General features: G+C 46.0%; 11 protein-coding genes across 11 annotated transcripts; 8 read left to right on the top strand and 3 right to left on the bottom strand.

Annotated features, from left to right (window-relative positions):
* Positions 1–429: 429 nt before the first annotated feature.
* N7487_000214 (uncharacterized protein) lies at positions 430–1,826 on the top strand (the record flags this gene model as incomplete). The annotated part of the gene is made up of 5 exons (XM_056867963.1): positions 430–686; positions 740–941; positions 1,006–1,070; positions 1,121–1,439; positions 1,500–1,826. Coding segments are annotated over 5 exons (1,170 nt in total), but the record flags the coding sequence as incomplete, so codon positions are not given.
* A 321-nt stretch (positions 1,827–2,147) lies between these two features.
* On the top strand, positions 2,148–3,650 carry N7487_000213 (flavin monoamine oxidase family protein; the record flags this gene model as incomplete). The annotated part of the gene is made up of 3 exons (XM_056867962.1): positions 2,148–2,462; positions 2,524–2,854; positions 2,920–3,650. The coding sequence occupies 3 exons, from the start codon at positions 2,148–2,150 to the stop codon at positions 3,648–3,650; spliced, it is 1,377 nt and encodes a 458-aa protein (XP_056732746.1).
* Positions 3,651–4,210: 560 nt separating this feature from the next.
* On the bottom strand, positions 4,211–6,166 carry N7487_000212 (Amino acid/polyamine transporter I; the record flags this gene model as incomplete). The annotated part of the gene is made up of 6 exons (XM_056867961.1): positions 4,211–4,441; positions 4,582–4,757; positions 4,825–5,299; positions 5,354–5,562; positions 5,620–5,953; positions 6,005–6,166. 6 exons carry the CDS (start codon positions 6,164–6,166, stop codon positions 4,211–4,213), a joined length of 1,587 nt encoding a protein of 528 aa, XP_056732745.1.
* A 254-nt stretch (positions 6,167–6,420) lies between these two features.
* N7487_000211 (uncharacterized protein) lies at positions 6,421–7,377 on the top strand (the record flags this gene model as incomplete). Its single annotated transcript, XM_056867960.1, has 3 exons — positions 6,421–6,653; positions 6,710–7,235; positions 7,294–7,377. 3 exons carry the CDS (start codon positions 6,421–6,423, stop codon positions 7,375–7,377), a joined length of 843 nt encoding a protein of 280 aa, XP_056732744.1.
* A 49-nt stretch (positions 7,378–7,426) lies between these two features.
* On the bottom strand, positions 7,427–9,547 carry N7487_000210 (Zn(II)2Cys6 transcription factor; the record flags this gene model as incomplete). The annotated part of the gene is made up of 3 exons (XM_056867959.1): positions 7,427–8,365; positions 8,422–9,257; positions 9,325–9,547. 3 exons carry the CDS (start codon positions 9,545–9,547, stop codon positions 7,427–7,429), a joined length of 1,998 nt encoding a protein of 665 aa, XP_056732743.1.
* A 286-nt stretch (positions 9,548–9,833) lies between these two features.
* N7487_000209 (phytanoyl-CoA dioxygenase family protein) lies at positions 9,834–10,820 on the top strand (the record flags this gene model as incomplete). The annotated part of the gene is made up of 2 exons (XM_056867958.1): positions 9,834–10,010; positions 10,071–10,820. The coding sequence occupies 2 exons, from the start codon at positions 9,834–9,836 to the stop codon at positions 10,818–10,820; spliced, it is 927 nt and encodes a 308-aa protein (XP_056732742.1).
* A 209-nt stretch (positions 10,821–11,029) lies between these two features.
* On the top strand, positions 11,030–12,168 carry N7487_000208 (ketopantoate reductase family protein; the record flags this gene model as incomplete). The annotated part of the gene is made up of 3 exons (XM_056867957.1): positions 11,030–11,222; positions 11,272–11,921; positions 11,980–12,168. 3 exons carry the CDS (start codon positions 11,030–11,032, stop codon positions 12,166–12,168), a joined length of 1,032 nt encoding a protein of 343 aa, XP_056732741.1.
* Positions 12,169–12,550: 382 nt separating this feature from the next.
* N7487_000207 (VOC family protein) lies at positions 12,551–13,333 on the top strand (the record flags this gene model as incomplete). Its single annotated transcript, XM_056867956.1, has 1 exon — positions 12,551–13,333. The coding sequence occupies one exon, from the start codon at positions 12,551–12,553 to the stop codon at positions 13,331–13,333; it is 783 nt and encodes a 260-aa protein (XP_056732740.1).
* A 916-nt stretch (positions 13,334–14,249) lies between these two features.
* N7487_000206 (questin oxidase family protein) lies at positions 14,250–16,067 on the top strand (the record flags this gene model as incomplete). The annotated part of the gene is made up of 5 exons (XM_056867955.1): positions 14,250–14,646; positions 14,702–15,004; positions 15,072–15,431; positions 15,509–15,913; positions 15,970–16,067. The coding sequence occupies 5 exons, from the start codon at positions 14,250–14,252 to the stop codon at positions 16,065–16,067; spliced, it is 1,563 nt and encodes a 520-aa protein (XP_056732739.1).
* A 2,115-nt stretch (positions 16,068–18,182) lies between these two features.
* N7487_000205 (uncharacterized protein) lies at positions 18,183–19,642 on the top strand (the record flags this gene model as incomplete). Its single annotated transcript, XM_056867954.1, has 2 exons — positions 18,183–18,714; positions 18,753–19,642. 2 exons carry the CDS (start codon positions 18,183–18,185, stop codon positions 19,640–19,642), a joined length of 1,422 nt encoding a protein of 473 aa, XP_056732738.1.
* A 367-nt stretch (positions 19,643–20,009) lies between these two features.
* N7487_000204 (glutamine-dependent NAD(+) synthetase) lies at positions 20,010–22,797 on the bottom strand (the record flags this gene model as incomplete). Its single annotated transcript, XM_056867953.1, has 12 exons — positions 20,010–20,119; positions 20,175–20,592; positions 20,653–20,695; positions 20,751–20,754; positions 20,814–21,148; positions 21,232–21,809; positions 21,861–21,952; positions 22,002–22,027; positions 22,077–22,266; positions 22,328–22,386; positions 22,441–22,710; positions 22,769–22,797. 12 exons carry the CDS (start codon positions 22,795–22,797, stop codon positions 20,010–20,012), a joined length of 2,154 nt encoding a protein of 717 aa, XP_056732737.1.
* Positions 22,798–22,965: the final 168 nt, after the last annotated feature.

Here is a 22,965-nt window from a genome sequence, read left to right as displayed (position 1 = left end):
CCCAGAATGACAGATACCCCCGAATAATCACCTTATGTGTTATAAAAACAAATAGTAAGTTTTAAAAAAATAAGTAAGTTGGCACTGAACAACTACAAGATACCTAGAAACTCGAACACATGTTCCCTATCAAAGTAATTCGCTATTTTTCCTTAACTTCTAGTGGGGTGCATGACGCTTACATATTTCGAACCTTCCAAGGTTCTTTATGCGGGGAATTAAACGAGGGTCTTTCCAAGGTTGTCGACCGTACATTTATAATTCAGCCAAGCGTTTTCCTTTGTCCATCAATGTCGGACGAATGATCGTACTCCCAAGGTTCACCTATATCGCCACCACGTGCTCTTCTCATCCACATGGCCATGGAGCCTCTTTTAACATACAATAGTGTATAAGGCTCAAGGTCGAGTCGCATTTAGATATACACCAATGTCCTTGACCGACGAGCAACTTCGGGCTATCGCAATAGCAGAAAGAGTAGGAGGGAGCGCTTCGCTGCTAGGATGTGCGTTCATTGTGACAACGTATTGTGCTTCAAGCGCTTTTCGCAAACCAGTCAATAGGCTGATCTTCTATGCGTCTTTTGGGAATGCTTTCGCCGCCGTTGCATCTTTGATGAGCAGAGATGGAGTGATAGCAGGACCGCATTCTGCTCTATGTCTCGCCCAAGCATTTTTTATCCAATAGTATGTTGGTCATTATCCATGAAAGAAATTGGAAACTAACATCCCAATCAAAGTTGGATGCCAACGGACTCGCTGTGGTCCTTTTGCATGGCGGTTAACATATATCTCACTTTTTACCGGAGATACTCGGCAGAAGACCTCAAGAAGCTTGAGAAGTGGTACTTTCTGTTCTGTTATGGATTACCCCTTATCCTCGCGACGACACTGAGCCTCATCAAGACCGCTGGAAGAGGCAGGATCTATGGTCCAGCCTTGGTAAGTACCTGCTGCAGACTATGCCCTGCGGACTATGCCCAGCATAGAACTGACTCCTCGTTAGATATGGTGCTCAATCTCCGAACCGTGGCAATTTCTACGTTTGGTGTGTTTCTATGGTCCAGTTTGGTAGGTCATACAATATTCTTTACCAATTTTCCATCTAATTTGTTCCACAGGGTAGTCAGTATTGTAACCTTTGCGATCTACGCCACAGCCGGCGTCCGGATCTGGCGACAGTATGGGGCCCTAAAACCTGCCAAAGATGAACCACCCGCCAACAGAGCAATGGGCGTTACCCGATCGGTTTCTTTCGATGTGACCGCTACTGCAGCCAAAGGCTCAGGTAGTGGCCCAGCCATGTTATATTCAACCTCCATCGAATCCCAACATTCACGCACTAGAAGTGGGTTAGACATCCAAGCTAACAAGCACAATGCAATGCGGAGCTATTTGAGATACTCGTTTCTGTTCTTCATAGCTATGGTTGCTACCTGGGTATGGATATGTTCCTTTCTATTGGGTCCTCTCATAAACTGTCACTGACAAGGATCTTAGTTACCATCATTTGTGAATCGAATTCACGGGTTGGTCAATCCCAGCAAACCGAATTTCGGGTTGAACTTGGCCGGGGCACTCGTTCTATCTCTTCAAGGGCTTTGGAATGCAATTATCTACACATCAACTGCACTCCCAATATTCAAAGCCCAGTGGGCTTCTATCGTCAAATCTAGAGCACACCGGAGATCGCCTACTAGAGCCACCGGGGAAGAGGCTACCGAAGTTTCGCTTGAGGATGTGAGATTCGATGATAGGTATGATGCAGAAAGTACATCTTCTTTGGCGATCGGTCCACCACCTGAGTCTGTCGTCGTTCAACCTGGCGGTGTGTAACGACAGTTACCGACTGTTGTTATTCGACGGCTAGTAATTGTACTTCTATTTTGAACCTTACTCATTTCATATGGATAAATCAGATGTATTTCCTGTATTCTCAAATAAAAAATATGAGAGGGAAATAATTGGGAGTTTCCCCAACCCTTCGGACCTGCCTTCCTATTTCAGAAAGATAACGGCTGCATCTATCAGTTTAATGTCGAATACATGTCCACGGGTAGAAGATCCCAATACCCCTCATATCATAAATAATCCCATGCCCCGAAAGTCTTCTGTGTGCAAGATCATTAATAACTCCACTTGTTTACAATGTACGACACTATCATAATCGGCGCAGGACTCAGCGGTCTCCAAGCCGCACTCAACATCCACGAAGCTGGTCACTCAGTCCTTGTTCTAGAAGCCCGTGACAGGGTCGGCGGAAAAACATGCACAGCTTCGCTCGAAACAGGCGGATGTGTTGATCTTGGTGCTGCCTGGATCAATGACACAAACCAGTACCGCATGCATGGCTATGCACAGCGCTTTGGACTCGAGCTCATCAAGCAGAATACAGAGGGAAATGGGTTGATGCAAGACCTAGATGGAACAATTATTCCATTCGCGTATGGGACTACACCACCGGTATGTACATGCACACCACCCGAAAGCCCACACAAAGACGGAACTAAGAAAAAGAAACTAGTTTGCAAATGCATCTGATGTTGAGAATCTTGAACAAATTAGAGATGCAATTCACGAGCTTTCTATTCAGGCTCGAGAATCTCTAGTTGCAGGCTCGACGAATGAACAGGTTCTACAGCTTGATCAGATCACCTTGAATGAATATGTTCAACGTCAGCGGGGAAGTGAAAGAACCTTGAAGATGGTCAATCTCTGGACTCAAGTCATGCTCGGTGTGGACTCCAACGAAATCAGTGCTGGGTGCTTTGTGGATTATTGCGCGAAGGGAGGTGGCTTAATGCAAATGCGCTCTGATAGCAAGCACGGAGGACAGTATCTGCGTTTTCGCAAAGGTAGGCTACATTTTTCAAGTATTCGAACTACCAAACAGAGTCCAAGGAACTAATGTGATAAATAGGCACCCAATCAGTTGCCAATAATCTGGCCAAATTACTCCCACGGGGATCCATCCATCTTTCATCGCCAGTAAAAGCCGTGGCTGACCATGGAACCAAAGTTCAAGTGACGGTGGCATCACCTCTCTCAACCGAGAAAGTCTTTACTGCTCGAAAACTGATTATCTCAATCCCCACTCCGCTCTACAAAGATATCACTTTCTCTCCCGCACTTCCAGAGCGCAAGTGGACCGCTAGCACCAGTACTAAGCTGGGCACTTATACCAAATCAATTCTTATCTACAAGGAGCCATGGTGGGTCGAGAAGAATCTCTGCGGACTCATTCTTAGCTATGACGGACCTATTGTTGTAACTCGGGATACTAGCAGCGCCGCAGACGGTCAATTTTCATTGACTTGCTTTGTGAATGGGTCTATCGGTCGAAAGTGGAGTGAGATGGCTCCGTTCAAAAGGCAAGCTGCGGTTTTGCAGCATCTCTTTCAGATTACTGGAGATGCGAAGGCTTTGGAACCGATTGATGCTTTGGAGAGGCAGTGGATGAATGAAGAATGGAGTCAGGGTGCTGTATGTCCGATTAGTGGGCCTGGAGTTATGACTTCTGTTGGGAATATTCATTTTGTTGGAACGGAGTTTGCCAAGGAGTGGAAGGGATATATGGAAGGAGCAGTCAGCTCGGGCGAAGAAGGTGCGAAGGAAGTGTTAAAGCTTTTGGAGAAAAGGCCAAAGTTGTAAATACTAGAAGTCGATAGAAGTCTACATACACTTCGGGGACTATCCGCTGTTTTGACCATGTAATGTACGATAATATGTTCTAATATTCTATTGTTAATACTATATACAGGAAATAGATTAGCTTAATAATCGGAAGGTATATTAAAAAGACTATATATATATATATATCTCTGGTCCCTAGTAGAAAAGTCCCTTGCACAAAGCATGGTTTTTTTTAATGGCCTTGGTACATCCATCTAGGTCATCGCGCCAACTGGGGTTTTGCGAGGTAGAAAATTGAAAGGTTATAGATAGAAAAGTCTTTTGAGTAGAATATGCTTTTTTTTGCCTTTGTATACAGCTAAAATGGCATCTAAAAGAAGCGTTAAAAAGAGCATCCAAAAAGAGCATCCAAAAGACATGACAAGGCCGCATAAGCGGTCAACTATTCTTGTTAATAATAAACTAATGAATCGACAGCAAATAAAATAAAAGTAAAATAAAATTTATTTACATCCTCTCAGCTGTCTCTTCTAACAATCAAGATAGAACAATTTCTCACACGGCATATACCGAAACAGTTACCACAGCCTAATATACGTCCCAATTCGTCGCCAGAACGGACGCTCATAATAAGCATCTAGCTGTCGAATCTCCTCAGTTGTCAATACTCGATGACCAGTAACCAAATCGGCTGTTGCTGGATCACGCCAAGGCGTTCGAAAGATGACCTTGTATGCGATGGTTGAGAATATAATCAGAAACAAGCCGATAGTATAAGAAAAGAAGTTATAAACTGTAAATCCACCAGCCTATAATTGGATATTGTTAGAGAACTGAAAAAACAGGAGAGGTAACAAGCTTAAAGCATGTCGGGTTCACATACCAACGGCTTTATACTCGAATAAAGAATACATATCAACAGTAAAGTTGATATGACAAGGACTAATACCGGAGCAACAGGCCAGAAGTTCGAATTCCAGCCGTACTGGTGATCGAAAATAGGACTTCTCTGTGCTTTGACTGCAGCTCGAAATCGGAAAGATGTGAAGCCGATAATTGCCCAGTTGGTGAAGAAGGATGCACTGGTGATGGCGATAAGCCAGTTCAAAACTTCAAGTCCCCCGGCTTTATTCTTTTATTAGCGCCAGGTATTTGTGAAAGAGAGTGCCAAAATAGGGGATAGTAAACATACCGCTCAAACTCATGTATGTTAAAAGCACAGCTGCGAGTGCCGTGATGGTAAGTGCCCATCTTGGCCGACCTCGTTCGTCAACTTTAGCAATGAAATCCGGTAGAAGTTTTTGTAGGGCCATTGTTCGTAAGATTCTCGATGGCAGGAATATACATTCCAGAGCAATGGCCAAGACTCCAATGATCATGCAAATATTGATCAAGTCAGGGACGCCTTTAATGCCCGCATCTTGCACGGCGATCACGAACGGAGAGGCGGCAACACCTGAGCCACCTAAGAGACGCGGATCATCTGAAGGAACAATGATCGAAACGAGAACGGTCGAGACTAGGTAGAATACCGCCACTCGCCAGGGGATCAAGTTTGCTGAGTGTGCCATGGAGTAGCGAGGTGACTCGGCCTCACCACCCATGACACCGATAAAAACCTGGTCACCGATGGCCCAAATTGCGAGAAGTGCAGCATTAGCAAATCCCTAGATTGAAATATTAGATTGGAGATTAATTTGTCATTCCAAACCAAAACCTACCCCAAAGCCATTTTTGAATGGTAAATCGGTCCAGGTGCTTCCGTCACGCACGTAGCCCTTTGACCCAGCTCCTCCAATAATTGCGAGGGAAATAAGAGTAATGAAGATGAATAGAAACACCTTGACAAGCGAGCCAAAGTATTCGAGCCATCCGAAAAATTTATTAGGCATGAAGAATACAATGAGGCATATGACCAAGAAAATACTGACTGTTGAAATGCGTTAGCGTAGTAGTATAGAAAAAGCTGTAAAGAGTAAGGACTTACGCAACGCAGCATCTGGAACAGCACCTCCAGCCCAGTAGTTGACCAAAATGACAAAAAACGTCGCCTCTGAAGCGAAAACAGATGTCCAACCTAGCCATTCAGCCACACCAGCTCCAAACGCCAATGCAGGATCAACCCATCGATCTGCATAGTCGATGTAGTTTCCCGACGTTGGAAAGGCAATGGTCATCTCCGTTAGGTTCTGAAGATTGGCCCAGACACCAATACATACCACGAGGTAACCCAAGAACATATTTCCAGGGCCACCCTCAGCCAATGCCTTTCCTGTAGCAATGAATAGACCACTACCCACATTTGAGCCAAGGGAGATGACCTGTTATGCGTTAGCGTTCAAAATGTATTGCATACTGCATTCTAAACGTACATGAATCATACGTGGAGTCAATGTCCGATGGAGAGTACCATACTTCTCCACATCTGCCTCCACTTGACCTTCTCCAATAGAAATGATGGGGTTCAAGTTGATTTGCTTCTCGCCATGCTTCTCACCCATATGTCCACTATCAACGCTTTTAGATTTGTCCATAATGAAGTTTCTTCAAGTGGAATACAAAAATTGTAAATCCGGGAAAGATGAATGGAAGGGAATTTTATAAAAAAAGAGTATTAGTGTTTCGATTGAGCTTGGATCTCAACTTCGGCCTCACCTTCCGAATACAACTTCCCCCCCACGATAAGGGCGAAGAGGGCGAAGTGAGGGGGTCTGACCAAACTAGAAAACCCTTTCTCATTTTATTCGAGAGTTTTTGCATTTTCCTTCTATCTTGTTTGTATACCACAATGGCACCCTCTATCGACGATGGCGCCAAACTTACAGGCCTTGCTGCGTTGTCACAAGGCACTCCACTCCCTGGCGTGCCCAAATTTAAAAACTTTGAGACGCAAAGGGAATATATGCTAAATCACATGGCGGGTGCTTTCAGAGTATTTGCTCGACACGGTTTCGTCGAAGGAATGGCAGGCCATATCAGTATGCGCGACCCCGAAAATCCGGACCTTTTCTGGACAAACCCGTAAGTAGAACTTGCAAATGAAATATTTGGAAAAGGCATACTGATTTGTTGCAAAGTCTAGGGATTCACTTTGGACTTATTAATCCATCCGACATGATTCTAGTCAACGAAGACGGAGTCGCTGTCGGCGGGAATATGTCTCGACCAGCAAATGCTGCCGGGTTCCTGATTCATAGCGCAATCCATCGAGCTAGACCGGATGTGAATGCCGCATGTCACTTCCATTCTACGTACGGCAAGGCTTGGTCGACATTTGCACAGCCCCTGGAAATGCTAAATCAAGATGTTGCCATCTTCTACGGCGCACAAAGTGTGTATAAAGAGTTCGGCGGCGTTGTTCTTAAGGAGGAAGAATCGACGGCATTAGCTGAGAGTCTTGGTCAAGGGAAAGCCATGATATTACGGAATCATGGTCTCCTAACTGTTGGCCAGACTGTGGATGAAGCCGCCTATCTCTTTCTCCTGATGGAAAAAAGTTGCATGATCCAACTAGCCGCTGATGCGGCCGCGGCATCTGGCCGGGAAAAATTATACATCGATGACGAAGCTGCGCGATTTACTTATGAGAATACTAGTGACCCAGTAAGTACATAAGCTATCAATCCTGGGTTCAACATGTGGATGGCTGACGATCAAACAGGAGAGCCTATTCGCGGAGTTCCAGGGCTATTTGCAATGGGAATCAGCTGTATCACACGATGGATACAAGGCCATGGGATGTTGAGATAAAGAAAGCAATAGATGCATTGTGAAAAATTCCAATCAAATATCGGTCAACTCAATACAAGTACTCTTAGCTCACTAAACCCATCCAAGACTCGGTTCCAAGGGGCATTCTGCATCCCCGGTAGACTTCTCGTCTGCCAAACTTTCTGCAAAGCTTCCAGAGCCACAATAAACATGCGAATTCCAGTAGATCGACCAGACCGTTCAAGCCAATCGGAAATCTGCTCTCTGAGTTTAGGATCAAGTGCCTCGCATCCTGCGATAAACCCAGGCCAGCAGGTATTAGCAGATTGATCCATGTGTTTCTGTTTCTTTTTGTCATATTCAAAAAGATGATCAATTATCTGCTGAACGTAAAATTGCAATATCGTAGCGTTGACGTCTCTGACGCTGCGGTAAAAATAAACGATCAGCGCTTTATACATTGCCTGGACGAAATGATATGGGAAAATCTCTCTCTGGGGCAAAGGGGTGTGAGCGGACTCCCAGTTGCCTGGAGGCTCGTATTCCCAAGTGCAAATTCTGCTCTCCAGATCTTTCACTTGTTCTAATAATGGGCCATGGTCGATGTTGTGGGATATCCCGGGTGTTTGCATTTTATTGATCAATACCGACAAGTGGGTGGTCTGAAGGATCAATTTAAACAAAGATTGAGGGACAGAGTAAATTTCCTCAAACGTAGATTTTGAAGGTGTATCGATATTCAAAGTGCCTTCAGTGAAGGGTGAAGAGAACCCGATTAGACGGTCCCAAGTAGAGATGTCTTGGGATGAGGAAATGGAGAGAGTTAAAGAGTTTTCGAAAATATTCGGCTGAGACCGGCTCTCAATACAAGTTCGCTCAGTCACAACCCGAAGATAAAGATAGATACTGTGGAGCATGCGCACTTTCGATGATTGGGAAACCTTTTGGACGCCGTGGAGGTTGATGATCTCTTCAATGTCTCGTAGGTAATGAGCCGCATTTTCCATCTTCCCACTAACCACCTGCGTTGGGGTTAGCACAAACTGTCCGTAAAAAGAAAGACATTACTAAAGCTCACACAGATAGTGACCATGCTTAGAAGTGCCATCAAAATATCCTTATATTTCTCCTTCTTGTCGTTGCCGTGAGATAGGTTGAAGAGCGATTGTTTTAATCGTCTAGAAGCTCTTTCGCGATACAGTTCGCCAAGAGCATTCCAATCTTGGTATCCTTGTTCTTCCGGGGAAGAGCTTTGGCTTTGACTAAAAGCACTAATTGCAAATACGGCAAATAGCAGGGAGACCTTTGCATTACTGCTGTCCCCTGCTAAGCCGATTTCGCCTACCGTGCTAAGCAAGCTGGGGATATAGATGGATTCCCATGGCGACTTAGCCTCAACCCGAGCAGGAGTGAAGAATGTCACCATTGTATGACGATAGTGGTCAAGGAGCATTTTGGCGAGTGGCATGGTGAAATCCTCCAAGTCTGATGCAGATGAGCGAGACGGAGATGATGGAAGGGAAATAACAGATTGCGGAGCCCGAGGAGTTGGTTGACACATAAAGTCAATATTGTCCAAGATGAATGTCTCGGATTCTAAGGGATCTTCCAGACTCAGGAACTCTGGAGATTTTGCAAGCTGATCGGGACTGTACCCGTTCTCCTCTTCCATCATCTCGTCAAGATTCGTTACCCTTGAATTCCAGAGGTCTGGGTCAAAAATATCCGAAAGGGTTTCGAATTGAGTAGTTGATGGCATTTCTGTAGCTTGGAATACATGGAATGGACCATTGCACAAGGTCTGATCGTTTCCAATACCATCAGTTTGCTGGTCTAATTCATCTAGAATTGACACAACTGGGTTATCACCCGTGATAAATACCAATTGAGCAGCATTGTGGGCTAGATCATGGGCTATTGAATTTTGAGTCTTCTATCCAATGTAGGTTTGTTTCTGTTTTGTTTCTCGACATTGACTTACCAGTGAACAAAGGCCGTCGCCTCGCATGCAAATCCTCCACATCGTCCTCGGAAACTTCATTCAGGCGCGGGCGTAGCCAACGTACCCTTGGCGGGGCTACTGGAATCTCGCAGTTGAGCTTCCGTTTCTTGCATGGCGAGCATTGTGGTGATACTCGGTCGCACTTCACCTTCCTGGCGCGACAGCTCAAACAAGAGCTTTCACCCTGAGTGCTAGATGACATGGTGCGGCATCAGTAGCCTGATGCGCAAGCTGATAAAAGCGGGGAAGACGAAGGTCAAGGTGATAATTGTACCTGATGTTATTGGCCCCATTGTCCTATCTTGATTATCTTGATTATCAGAAATGCGGAGAAATTACCGATATCGGGGGCGATTGGCTACATCGGCTCCACCTTCCAGAAACTCGAAATTACAGGATCAATATACTCGGATAGGATTATTTATGAAAGCTATCAATATTTAAGAGATTAAAGCCATGGCTGTATCTCAAGCAATACTCTCGCAATCATGACCGTGAAGCAACCTCAAGCAGTGCAACGCATCGACCGAGCCAATGTGGCCGATATCATTCAAGCCATTATCGACGATGGCTGCTGTGTGATCAAGAACTTTACAAGCGTGGAAACAATAAATAATGTTAATGCAGAGGCTCAACCTTACCTCGATGCGGACAAACCATGGAAGGTAAGTTATATTCAAACACCAATCGAAACAGCCATTTACCCATACTAAATAAAAACAAAGGGCGATCTTTTCCCACCGGAAACTCGGCGATGTGCCAATCTGATGGGACGAAGCAAGACAGCCAGAGAACAATGGCTAGTCGATCCACTCATTCGCACATTGACCGCCAAATTTGTGGACAAGACAACGTCAAACTTCTACGGAGAAACCAAACACACCTATACAAGCGAGGCAATCTGCTCGATCGCCATGACATTTGACGTCGGACCCGGTGCTAAAGCACAGCGACTACATCGAGACGACAAGAACTTCCATGTTGATCACGAAGATCAATCTTCTACGGGTTATCGTGTAGGCTCGGATGTGATGATGGCATTTATGATCCCTGGAGTCAAGACTACCGTGGAGAACGGCGCTACTATAGCCATTCCCGGTAGCCATCTTTGGGGCTCTGATCGTGCCCCAAAACTACACGAGGCGGGACCTGCTCTCATGGATTTAACCGACTGCTGGGTCATGTTGGGCGGGTTGTATCATGCTGGAGGAGCAAATATCACCCCGGATGAGCGGAGGACCTTACATGGGATGTTTTTCACTCGCGGATTCTATCGACAGGAGGAGAATATTTATCTAGCCAACTCGGCTGAGGAAGTTCTGAGCTGGTCACCAGAGGCTCAAAAGGCCTTGGGGTATGAGTTATCAAGCCCGAATATCGGGTTCGTGGAGTTTAAGACGCCGATGCAGTACCTTCGGGGAGCAGATGTTGACGCATTCGGTGATTTTGACCCCTCACAAGAGAAGACATCCTGATAGAGGGGGAGATTGATACATAGATACCGAGGTACATATGTAGATAGTGGACGATACGCAAATCGATAAGATTGGACTTCAAAGGCTGCATCTAAAGTAGGGCTTGAAGGCCGATAATCGGTTGAGGAAGGTATCGCCGAGAGTAACTCAGTAGCATCAATAAGTATGTAATGAGCCCCGATTTTCTCTTTTGTTCATTTTGAACCAAAATGTCAGAAAAATCCCAAGTCCTGCTTGTCGGCTGCGGTGGTGTGGGAACTATCGCAGCGCTAAACCTAGAAACTGGTGGCCACGCTGTTGTAACAGCGGTCCTTCGGTCAAATTATTCAAGAGTCATTTCGGACGGATTCAACGTCAAATCTTGTGACCATGGAGATATTCCCAATTGGAAACCTAGCAAAGGTTGGAACCATCAATTCAACTTTATGATCCAGTTCTAACCAATTCACAGTGGTAAACACAATCCCCACGCAGGTTGAGATGTGCTTTGATTATGTGGTTATCACGACCAAAAACACCCCAGATCATCCACCAACCATGGCAGATTTGATCGAGCCTGCTATTGTTCCTGGGAAAACAGTCATTGTTCTCATTCAGAATGGGTTGAATATCGAAAAGCCATTCCTGGAGAAGTACCCCGACAATATATGTCTCTCTGGTGTAAGCTTGATCGGATCCCATGAAACAGCACCAGCTGTCATTGAGCATGAAGACCCCGATCGGCTTATTATCGGTGCATTCCGAAATCCATGTTTGCATAAAGAAACGGAGGATGGTATAGCTCATCACTTTGTCAAGATGTATTCTGGAGGTGGGAAAACAGATTGTACCTTCACCTCTGATGTTCCATTCCATCGATGGCAAAAGCTGGTTTACAATGCATGTCTGAATCCGATTTGCGCAATAACAGGATTAGACACAGGGCGCATTCGGCTTGCGGAAGACACTGTTTCTACTTTGGTGCGACCTGCAATGCAAGAGGTTGTGGCTGCTGCAAATGCTGTAGGGGTCATTCTTCCTTCGGGCATTGAGGATCGAATGATCAATATAGATCCTCTGACCATGTATCTCCGGCCAAGCATGCTGGAGGATGTCCAAAAGGTATGATATAGTTTCATTGCATCTTACAAGGTATCTTACTAAAAACTCGTGATTCTAGGGCAATCTTGTTGAATTTGAGACCCTCGTCGGGGAGCCGTTAAGAGAAGGGTTATCACGCGGGGTGTCAATGCCAGTATTGTCAGTCTTGTATCACACCCTGAAGGCCATGCAATGGAGGTTGAAGGAGCAACGGGGAATAGTCGATGTTCCCGCAAAGGGCGAATACCTCAAGGATGGCTCGAAATGACATAGACATCATATACACAGGTGTACCATCCATCAATTTGACACTAAGATTTACTAAACAGCACACATAATTGAACTAAACTATGAGTATGATCCATTTTGATTTTAATGAAGTTGATTCTCCGATGCTCCATTATTGCACCATTTCGGATCAATTAGGCTAGGGTATGATGAGCAATAGACAACTTTTAGAACGCCATCAAGCTGTGCAATATAAATTCATCAGTTGAACACAGAACTACTTTCTCTTGGCGAAAAGTGAGGGGTTCCTCTCCAAATATAAATAATATGATGCGGGGAACGTTTGATCCTACATTCTGCCTTCACAACCTTGGAACATTGTCTGATTACGTTCCGTCCAAAAGGAATAACTATATCGTATAATGTCTGAACAACAAACCCCCATCCTCGACCATATAGTGCTCCTCGTTTCTCACAAAACACTCCTCGGAATCTCCGAACATATTGAGGGACAATTCACCCTAGCACCAGGTGGAACCCATGCCGATGGACTCACCACGAACAAACTGATTCTCCTCCCGGATGGCGTTTACCTTGAAATAATTGCCTTCTTCGACGACATCGACCCCGAAAAACGCCGCAACCATCGCTGGGGAAACGAGAAAGAAGACACCATCGTCGACTGGGCCTTCACTTTACGATCGGAAAACGACTTCAGCGCCGTCCAACAGCGATTCCAGGGCGCGGATACCAATGCTTCCTATACAGACCCTATCGCTGGTGGTCGTACTAAGCCAGATGGCACCGTGTTGAAATGGGCAGTTTGCGTCCCTAAGGATGGCCAAGGAAAGGTCGTTCCCGGACCTCTACCCTTCTGGTGTCTGGACAGAACACCTCGCGCAAACCGTGTCCCTTATGAGGTTGAGCCACATCTCGCTCAACACCCGAATGGTGTGCAGGGCATTTCTTCTGTGTCGGTGCAAGTCTCCGATGGAGAGATTTCAAATTTTAAGGGTGCATATGATGCGATATTTGGTGGACCCTGGAAGTATGAAGTTCCTTCTGGTACGACGACCGGCAAACATGAAGTTTCCCTGTCTGGAGGGGATGCGTCTATTCGACTGGTGTTTAATGGATTGAAGGAAGGAAAGGTTGAGCTCTTACCTGGACTGTTCTTTGACATTGAGAGATTGGACTCGCTATAGCCGTGCCAAGGGACCAACCAATAGATAGACTCGGAATATTAGTTATATTCGCGAACACTGGCTATGTACTGGAGACGGATAGTAGCAAATGTAATATAGTAACTTTCCGGATCCGTTGGGATCTACCATGGTATCCATGGAAGCTATAACCGCCGGGTTCAACCCCACGAGCCAAAGTTCCCGTAAGCTTCTAGTTGGACCTCACCAACCCTGGAAAATAAGATCAGCTATAAAAGCAGGTTAATAGAAGCCCGTAAAATGAAAGCTGTTGGTCCCGGAACCATGATCAGGGAACCCATCCATATGAACTTTAAGATATCAACATATTATAAATATTAAAGCAATAGACGGTAAGGAAAACCCTTTCTCTCGCACTGCGCCGAATTACTAATATAGATTAGGGTCTAGGGTGGTGGTTCTAAACCACAACTCCAATTTAGGGCTAGCTCTGGTTGTACTATAATTCACTAAATCGGCAAATAAAAACAAACCAGCCCCGACAACCTAACGGTTTAGGGTCTGTTGCATCGGTAATTTAGTGGTAGAATGCCTGATTGCAAATCAGGTTGTCGCGTGTTCGATCCACGCTCGGTGCTCAGTTGAATTCTTTTTTTTTGCCTCCGAAGGGATGAGATGCCAAGACTTTTTGGCAGATACGAGCTCCAGGGCTAGCCCATATGCTGACTGATTGAAACCAATTCCTATGACGTGTTGATCGCAACGGAAAGCCGAATGACCGATTTCTCCGCTTTTCATGTTCAGAGCTCCATTACTCAGATTTAATAATTGTACGACTTTGATAGGCTCCATTGCTGGATTGGATTTCCTGTAGAACCGTCTGGCTACTCTGACAGTTGTACAGCTCCAATTATATTACTAAATACATGGATCGGATGACTTGATCTATATAAAGGACATGCTTTCCCGCGTTCTTCAGTGTCACAAACATCATTTGTTCAGATTGAAACCTACTACAAACACTTCTCGCCTTCTCTTGCTGAATAGTACTCGCTGCTATTCCAGTCTATGTCTACCGTTTCAAACAGTTGTTTCTTCGGCTTCAATATTTCCACCTGTTCTACCCCTTCCGCGACTAGCCGCGCAATACAGCTCGTATAGTTCCAACACCGAGAACTTTTCCCGGGTGACTTCATCCAAAATGGCCACCGCTACTAAGATTGACCTGTCGCCGGTGACAGATTCGGGCATTTACAGCTCAAGGGCAAGGGAAGATACTGCGCGGACAGTGAGTGAGATCTTGCAGGAAGACTTGACTATCCACCATGTCTTCTTTAACGACCAACATTTCCACAGTATGTCATTTTCAGGCTAAATTCTCACCAAAAACTATCTCTAATATAGAGACAGATCACATAACTCATCAGCTGCTTAGTATCTATGCTCTTGGCGCAGCACCAGAGGATATCAAGGCTGGCTATGACCGGAATAAGACTTACCAGAGACCCGCCCTTCCAGCGAACCAAGATGTCATCCAATCTATGCACGACGTCGCTAAATTCCAAGAGTATTTTGGGAAGGAAGAACATTACCCTAATTACCTAACTTTCTTCCAGCACGAGATCGATACAAAGGGTGTTGGTGAGGTTCTGGGGCAGTATGTCTTCGCTGGAGATGAGCGAGCTGAGAGTATGATGTGTCGGATGTTTGGCGGTAAGTATATTTTCTAGCTATACTGAGTTATATTGAAGTTTTATGTTCCTCGGGCTAAGTAATCCAGGCCTTATCCATCCGCTCATCCAGCTCGGTTTCGGTATAGAGTTCAACCAACCTGCCATCGTAGCACAAGGCCTTGCCCAGACAGCAGTGCATGATGACTGGCTGGGTCGTGCGTTCTTCCTACCCGCGGAGAAGATGGCTGGTGGTATTGGAAAGTCGGGACAGAAGTCGACGCTCCAGCTCATAAATGAGATGCGGGCAGACAAGGCTCTTGTTAAGAGTGTGCAGTGGTCCGACAGTAATAAGATCATGGATGGAGTGCTTCATAGAGCACCGGAGCAGATGCTGAAGTATGCCTCGCAATTCACTGTGTCTGAGGATCAGATGGAGGAGCGGTTGGCGGATATGATCAATACAGTCGGTAAGTCTAGCCTTGGAAGTACTGGATGGTATTGTTTGAGGGATGTGGGTGAGGACATATTGCTGAATTTATCTCAGTCTACTATACCAGTGCCGCGCAGCGTCCGACCAGAGAGATGAGACTTGATTTCTTCTTCATCCATTGTGTCAATTCGTCCATCTTCTTTTCTAAAATTATCAACCTCCCCTTCTTGAATCAGCGATCCAAGCTGCGCATGCTGGAATGGAAGGGACGTATCGATCTTTTGATGTATACTTCACGTGGAACACCGGACCTTCTGCTGGATGAGGTGGCCAATTATCCCATAAAGGAGGACTGGTCACAGATCTTCGCACGAAGCATCGCCCATCCCGGTGATGATGGACATCTAGCCAAGCTAGCTCGGGCTTTGGCGCATGGTCAGGAAGTCTGCCAGGTATATGAGAGCAAACACCCCGAGATGCCGATCAAGGGAGATATGTGGCTTAGGATTGGCAATATAGGTAAGCAGCAAGACCTGAGAGTGTAATTTCCTTTTACCTAACTAACAGCTCGGCAGCCGTTGACTCGACGGTTGAGGAGGGAGATAGACCGATGTGGGTTCGCTCTACAGGATTTGATGAAGCATGGGAGCCTCAAGCACGAGCGCATATGTAAGATGGGAGACACGTCACCTCCATAGGTATTTTTATGTTCTTTTTTTGGACATCCCAGAATGTTATCATTTAGGACCAAACATGAAAAAAAAAAAAAAAAAAAAAAAAAAAAAAAAAAAAAAACCATACTCCCCTCAGCTAGATCAGCCCCTCTGCCTTAAAGTTTTTAGTCAGTAATGAAGCAGAACTAGCCGGGGTTACAGCCTCGAAAATGAAAATAAGATAAACAAGCGGTGACAGTTTTAACCCATTTTATCCAATAAGAACAGTCTGTGATTATTACCAAATTGTGGCGTTGAGAAACTGGGCATGCCAAGCTGTTATATTCCAACCCTGTGCCTGACAAGATGGCTTGAAATGGGCTACACGACATCTCACTGGCTACTTAAATATCCTACTACGCAGTGGTACACGCCATCTATCTTATGACTGCATATGTATCGATTAGCGTGTAGTCAATCTAATTTTGCCTGGGTCAATTCGAGCATACAACATATAAAGCTTCTCTTCCTTTCACCTCGAGAATTCTTGAAGTTCAGTTCAAACAATTCAAAGCCTTCCAATACAGGCCCATTATCCTTGACTTGTGATAGATATTATAATCCAATGGCCTACTCTTCGTTCAACCTCCCCACGGACATCCCAAATGTACCCGAGGAACTTGACTGGCGTGTTGTTTTGAATCATCCTGAAAATCATTTCGCTCATCAGTTACATCCTTCAATGACTGCAGAAACATCTATGTTAGCTGGAAACCATCTTCTATGTAATGGTATAGCGCAACACCCTTTCATACCGCAACGTCCTAACTTTGTTATGCCTCACGCTCCAACTCATCTGAATTTGCACGAATTGGACTAGCATACTGTTAATTTCCCAGTCGAAGACACTGGCATTATGAATTGCTCGGCAAAAGAGTCAACCAGTCCTATACACAATCCCATTTCCACTCCTATATTGTACCTCCCACAGAATACGAACCATCTCAGATAAACACCAATACCAAGAGGCACCCTCAGGGTATGATGTCCTCTGATTGCGTCCAAACGCACAAACCAAAAAAGGAGTGAGCAATCTACAATCCAAGTTAAGAGCCAGGCTATACCATATCATTGCTGCGCTAACGATATTATTTCCTTTTCAGAGAAGTCCATAGATCTTTCCATTGCCCCTGGAAAGACTGCAAATACGGCCGCGTCTTCTCTGGAAAGGGAGTGCTAATGCGTCACATTGAGACACAGCATGTCTTCCCACGCTCAACCGATTGTCCTGTGTGTGGCAGGTTTTTCAGTCGGAAGGATAACATGACGGAGCAGTTGAGTAGAGTTCACCATAAGCGGCTTTGAGATGAGACTTTGGGTTAGTGGAGGGCAATGCTGCGTTTTGTTTTGGTTTCAGGCGTGGCTAAGAAGTTAAGGCGAATGATAGATAATAGGAAATGAATAATATTAATAGGAATGTTAGGTAATTTAGGTTCTGCCACTGCTTCTTCAACTTCGGTTACATTGGCGATGAAATTATCACTGATGCTAGGATCATGGGCGCTTCGAGTCTTTCGTCTTCAACGCCTGAACATGAAGCCACCCAACTATTGCGGATCTACTCCAAGTCAACATTGATGCTCCTGGTTTAGAGCCATTTAAAGGTCTGTCCATTTCTTTTAAGATGGTTTGCTAAAGGATACAGAACCCAGGAGCTCTCCTATCTTTCTCCAAAAATGTATTTTTTCGACTCCTATCCCCATACTTCGGAGGTTGAACTATGGTTCCCGCTTTAGCTGCTGTGGGGCTTTAGCCTTGCAATGACGCCAGCGGCTCAACGCAGTTGTGTTTGTGAAGAGTGAATATGTAGTATAGTTGTTAGACAGTTTTTGAATTGAATTGAATTAAGATGAAAGAAGAACAGAGTTTCATACATTCTAAAGTCACACTGGGGAATAGGGCACATGAAGAAAAGGAAACATTGAAAAAAACAATGCAAAAACGAAAATACATTGGGAATCACGTGGGACCGAGTGGGGCTCCCCAACATGTATTCAACTCTGCATCTCTTCACTTTTCCTTCCATCAGCCTACCAAGGTAGTATCTATTGTTATTCTCTGATTTTATCATAACCATGGGCAACGAAGACATCAACCGCAAGGATCTTTCGACTCAGAAAGACTGGCCTGATGATGAGAACAACCCGTTCGTCGCCTTCCGGCGCTACGCCGATGAGCAGGTCTCCACCATGCTTCAGTCTATCACGGGCCTCCCTTCGATGGTAACTCAGCCTCACAACGGCCACTGGGATATATTGGCAGATAACCACGGCTACCAGAATCGAATGTCTCGTCAAAGAACCAGTGATAATACGGACAACAGCAGCTATCCAACAGACCGAGACAGTGGAAGTGGTTATCCGGGCAACCGAGATGGAGATGATCCCCGCATCTATGGAAATAATTCACGACCACGCTGGCCTGAGAATGACGATTCGTGGAGAAAGTGGTGCAATGGACCATCCGACTTCTTCGGCCTCGATTCCTTCTTCGACCGGTTCTTCGAGGATCGGTTCTTCCCTTTGCGTCCCAACTCCTACACTCCGGCCACAACCTTCTTCTCCGGGATATGTTTGAGGACACCGAATCACCAACCTGGCCGATCGGGTATATCCTGTTCAGCCCATACTCGCCTCTCCACCTAGAACGCCAAGCACAATTCCAAGCGCAACAGGAAAAGGGCGTTTTCTCATCTCTCATGTCATCTTTGCATCTCAACTCTGAGCGTGACCCTTCCGAACCGCAGTGGAGAGAAGCATTTGAGGATTTACTTCGACTCGAGAACAATAAGCCGATGCTTGATCTCAATGCCTCCGTCGCGAGATCCGAGTCCGGAAAAGACTGGCTACAAGGGCTTGTTAAAAGAGGCAGCTTGGGAGATAGGTGGAAGTTTGTGTCTGACATAGATGGCCAGCCTTGGTCTGGCGTTACATTATCTGGTCGTGCAGGCCCAGAGCAGGACCGGTCATGGTCTCGATCTCTGCCCGAGGAAGAGAAAGAGTCTACAGATACGAAGGAGGCTGAGAGCGAACTAGATTTGTACGAGCGCTTCTTGAATGATATCGAAAACCGCGAACGTGAATTCTTCCGCGGTGTCTCCGAAAGCCCTCTTCTGCGTCTCCTCCTCGAGGAACGACGTGAGCAACAGGAAGAACTTGAGAAATACAGGCGCAGTCCTCCGACGGCCGAAGACCAACACAGCCATGACGATAACGAGAATTGGATCGATCTTGTATCCGGAGGGAGCAAGAAATCTGTCCCTGAAACACCCAGGGATTCGCCGACCGAAATCGACACTAAACCAGCCGGAGCTACCTCGGAACCAGCACAGCCTCGTGTTATCTCCACTATGACTCGAACAGAACGCGTGCGGCTTCCTGATGGCTCGGTTGAGAGCAAGATTGTCAACACAAGACGTTTTGCAGATGGCCGAGAGGAAAGTGATGAGTCTGTTGAGGTGTCTCGTCCCCAGGAAGGTTTGGATTCTAGGCCTACGTCCGACAAACCGAAGAACGGTTGGTTTTGGAAAGACTAGGACTCTGTTTGGACAATTTCTACGACGAACGCCAATCTTCCCTGGCTATGACCTTTAACATGACCCCGTTTTCAGCGCTTTCCCTCAATTTATGATTTGTATATTCCACTGCTTTCCGGATGTTCCCTCTATCTCTTCGCAATTTTCTTCCCAGCCTGGTTTGAGTCACCCGGCTCTGTACATTCGATTATTGACTTTCTCACGCCGGGTGGAAAAGTAAATCCCAGCTAGTTTGATATCTCATAGGAAATAATTCAAGCATCCACATATTACTCAACCTTAATTGCCAAGGAGCCTTTAGTATCAAGCAAGATTTAAGCCAGGTACACAAACATCTTGAAAATTCTAAAACCCACACGATGTACATCTAATCAGCCTTAACACTCTTCTTCGCTCCCTTACCAGTAGTCCACCCCTTAGATTCCCAGTACTTGACATTATCTTCCATCTTCTTGTAAGCCCAGGTAAACGGCGGGTCTACACAAACCAAAGTTAGCACATCCCCACAAATCCAAAAACGAGAAAAGCATACAAAGGAACTGCCTCAGATCATGACGATTATCTTCAGGCGAGTACTGCTCAGCATGGTAGCTAGGCGTAAGAACAGTCATCTTATGTCTGTTGATAGAGTAGTAGTAGAAGAAATGGCGAGTCTTCTCGTAAATCTCGCGCGGACTGTACTCGTTACCCCACAGGTGGAGAAGCTTCTCGTACATAGAGTACGGGCCGAGCTTGGAGACTTTCCTCAAGTACCCGAAAACGCCTAGCTGCGCGTACGTAACGCCCATGTCGGCTTCGTCGGATTGGACGTAGTCGTGTGTGATAGGTTCCAGTTCGGCGGTCGGTGTTGCGTGGATGAATTCTTCGAGGATTGGGAGGCCGAAGCTTCGGCCCGACCAGGAAATGAATTTCTTGAGGTCGACCTTGCTCACTGAGCCGATTGGGTTGAGCTAGTTTGTTTGGTTAGTTTGGAAGAGAAGTTGTGGTTGAATTTGCGGAATTATGCTTACATCGGCGGAGCTGGCATCGTACTTGGTGAGGTAGCCTCGCAAACTAGATGAGTTGAGTCAGTTATCAGGAAGGAAATGTGGATTCAGTTTTAGCGTACCATTCTGTAATAATGGTTAGTGAAGATGTCCAACGAGGTACGGGGTGTACTTAAGAGACTTACCATCAACATTAGATGATGCTAGAACGAGCAAGCCGCCACCACCAGGGCGTTGACGCACAGTTGGCAATAGAGAGGCAAACAGATATGAGAGAACCATTCTGAGGCGAGCCTGCACATTCTGAAGTGCAGCATTCTCTGCTGGAGATCCACCGTGCATTTTGAAACGAGGCTGGAAGTTAGTAAGAACAGTAAAGAGATTCATGATAGAAGTGACCACAGTATCGAAATTGAAGTCGATGTGGTAAGAACCAATATCACTGGCCAGTCGAGTTGCTCTGTCGCGTGTCTCCTGGCCTGAGTTTTGAGTGCCCATGTAGCTAGTGTGGAAGATAGATCTAGAAGAATGGGTCAATTTTGACCCAGACTAAGACGATAGAAAAGGTTGACCTGACACAGGCCCAACAAATGGAAGACTTACTTGCAAATTTCCTGGGTGGTGGTAGGAAGCCACTCTGAATCTTCTGGCTTCGCACACAATCGTCGGACATCCTTGATGACCTGCTCGTTCCCCTCGCGGACTGCCTTGAGAACTTCACGACACATGGAGTGCACAATGATTGCCGTGGCACAGCTGTCAATACCACCGCTCAGAGGAAGGAAGAAACCGGCGGCTCCACATCTCCGAAGGTAATCCCATAGCCAGCAGGCGGGCCCCAGAGAAATCTCCTCCTCGGGAGGATGGTACCGCGGCTTGATAGGCTGAGCAGTGGCGAGGCTAGGCTCGGCATCTTCGTCCCGACGAGAAAGTCTGATGTCAAGATCAAGGCGGACATAGGGCGACTGCTTGCTCGCTTGCATTCCACGGCTTGCGCTGCACCGATATGTGCGGACTTCTTCGATGTCGACTGTTGCAGTGATGACTTCCACGTCGTTCAGGGAGAACTGCGAGCCTTGGGCCACAATGTCTCCGTTGACGACAATCATAGCACATCCGTCGTAGTACAGACGATCACCATCACAGCCTTGCTGATTGGCATAAAGATAGATTCCACCGCTCTGTGAAGTGTGAGAAAAGTGCTATCATTTGTAGCTTTATTTTCCACTCACTAATTTGGTAGCCTGGGTGATCAAATTGATTCGAGTGTCGAGCTTCTTCAGTTCGTGGTGGCTGCCCGAAGAATTGGAGATGATCTCAACACCTAATTCATGTTAGACAATGAGCGCGGTAGTCTGGACATTGTGACTCACCAGCTAGGCCATATGGAACATGGGGGCTGAAATAGCTATTAGCATCCAAAGTCATACAGAGAGCTCAAAACTTACCCATTAGGGGTGAAAAGCTCCTCACATGTCTCAAGGCCAAGGCATGTATCTCTCGTGCTGATAACGGCATCGCCGAATGGAACCTTGTACTGGCCAGTAACCTTTCCAACAATTGATTCCAAATAGTAGTCTTCCACCTCCTGCGGACGCTGCCATGGCGTAAAGTGTCGGTGCTCACGGTAGTTGCCATCTAGAATAAAAAAATGATATTAGCAACTCTTTTCCGAAGTATAAAGAGCAATTGAACAAACCATTGGCAAGCCACATCTTCGGCCTGATCAGAACGATCTTCCGGTTGTAGAAGATCACACTTGTGAGACGATATATCAGCTAATGCGATACCAGTTGCATCGGCGATACTTACCGACAGTTATAGCGCACATTGCGATGGCGAACCGGCAATCCCACGTCAACCACAATATCCTGGCAATCGGGGTGGTCGATGATGCGGGCGAACATTTCCCATGAGTGCAAGAAGGTGTCGCCCTCAAGGAAACCGTCTAAAACTCCATAGCCGGTAATCTCGAGCTCCGGACCAACGCGCAAAGTGGCACCGGCAGCCTTAGCTTGCCGAATACTTTCAATGATGCGCTCCGCGTTACCCTCAAAGTCGAGAGCCCACTGGTTAAGAGAGCTAGAAAGCGTCAGCGCGGGGTTCTCTAGTATCCGGATAGTAAGTGTGTTAGCTTTACCATGTTGCTAAAGTGACTAGGTGCCCCATGATGCCTAGTATGACTGTGACGTCCGTATCTTGTGCTTCGCAAAGAGGCTCGTCGGCGATAAGAGTCAAAAGAATGTGGTCACGTGTGTGGGGAGCTTAAATTCCCCCGCTTCACTGGTAATAGTGTGACTGTAAGTTATTGTAATTTATCCTCCAATTGGAACCATC

This window comes from Penicillium crustosum, assembly GCF_028827405.1.
Source record: "Penicillium crustosum strain IBT 35664 chromosome Unknown utg000001l_segment0_segment0, whole genome shotgun sequence".
Lineage (NCBI taxonomy): Eukaryota > Fungi > Ascomycota > Eurotiomycetes > Eurotiales > Aspergillaceae > Penicillium > Penicillium crustosum.
The sequence above is the reverse complement of the archived record's forward strand: the minus strand, read 5'-3'. Positions and strand labels throughout refer to the sequence as shown.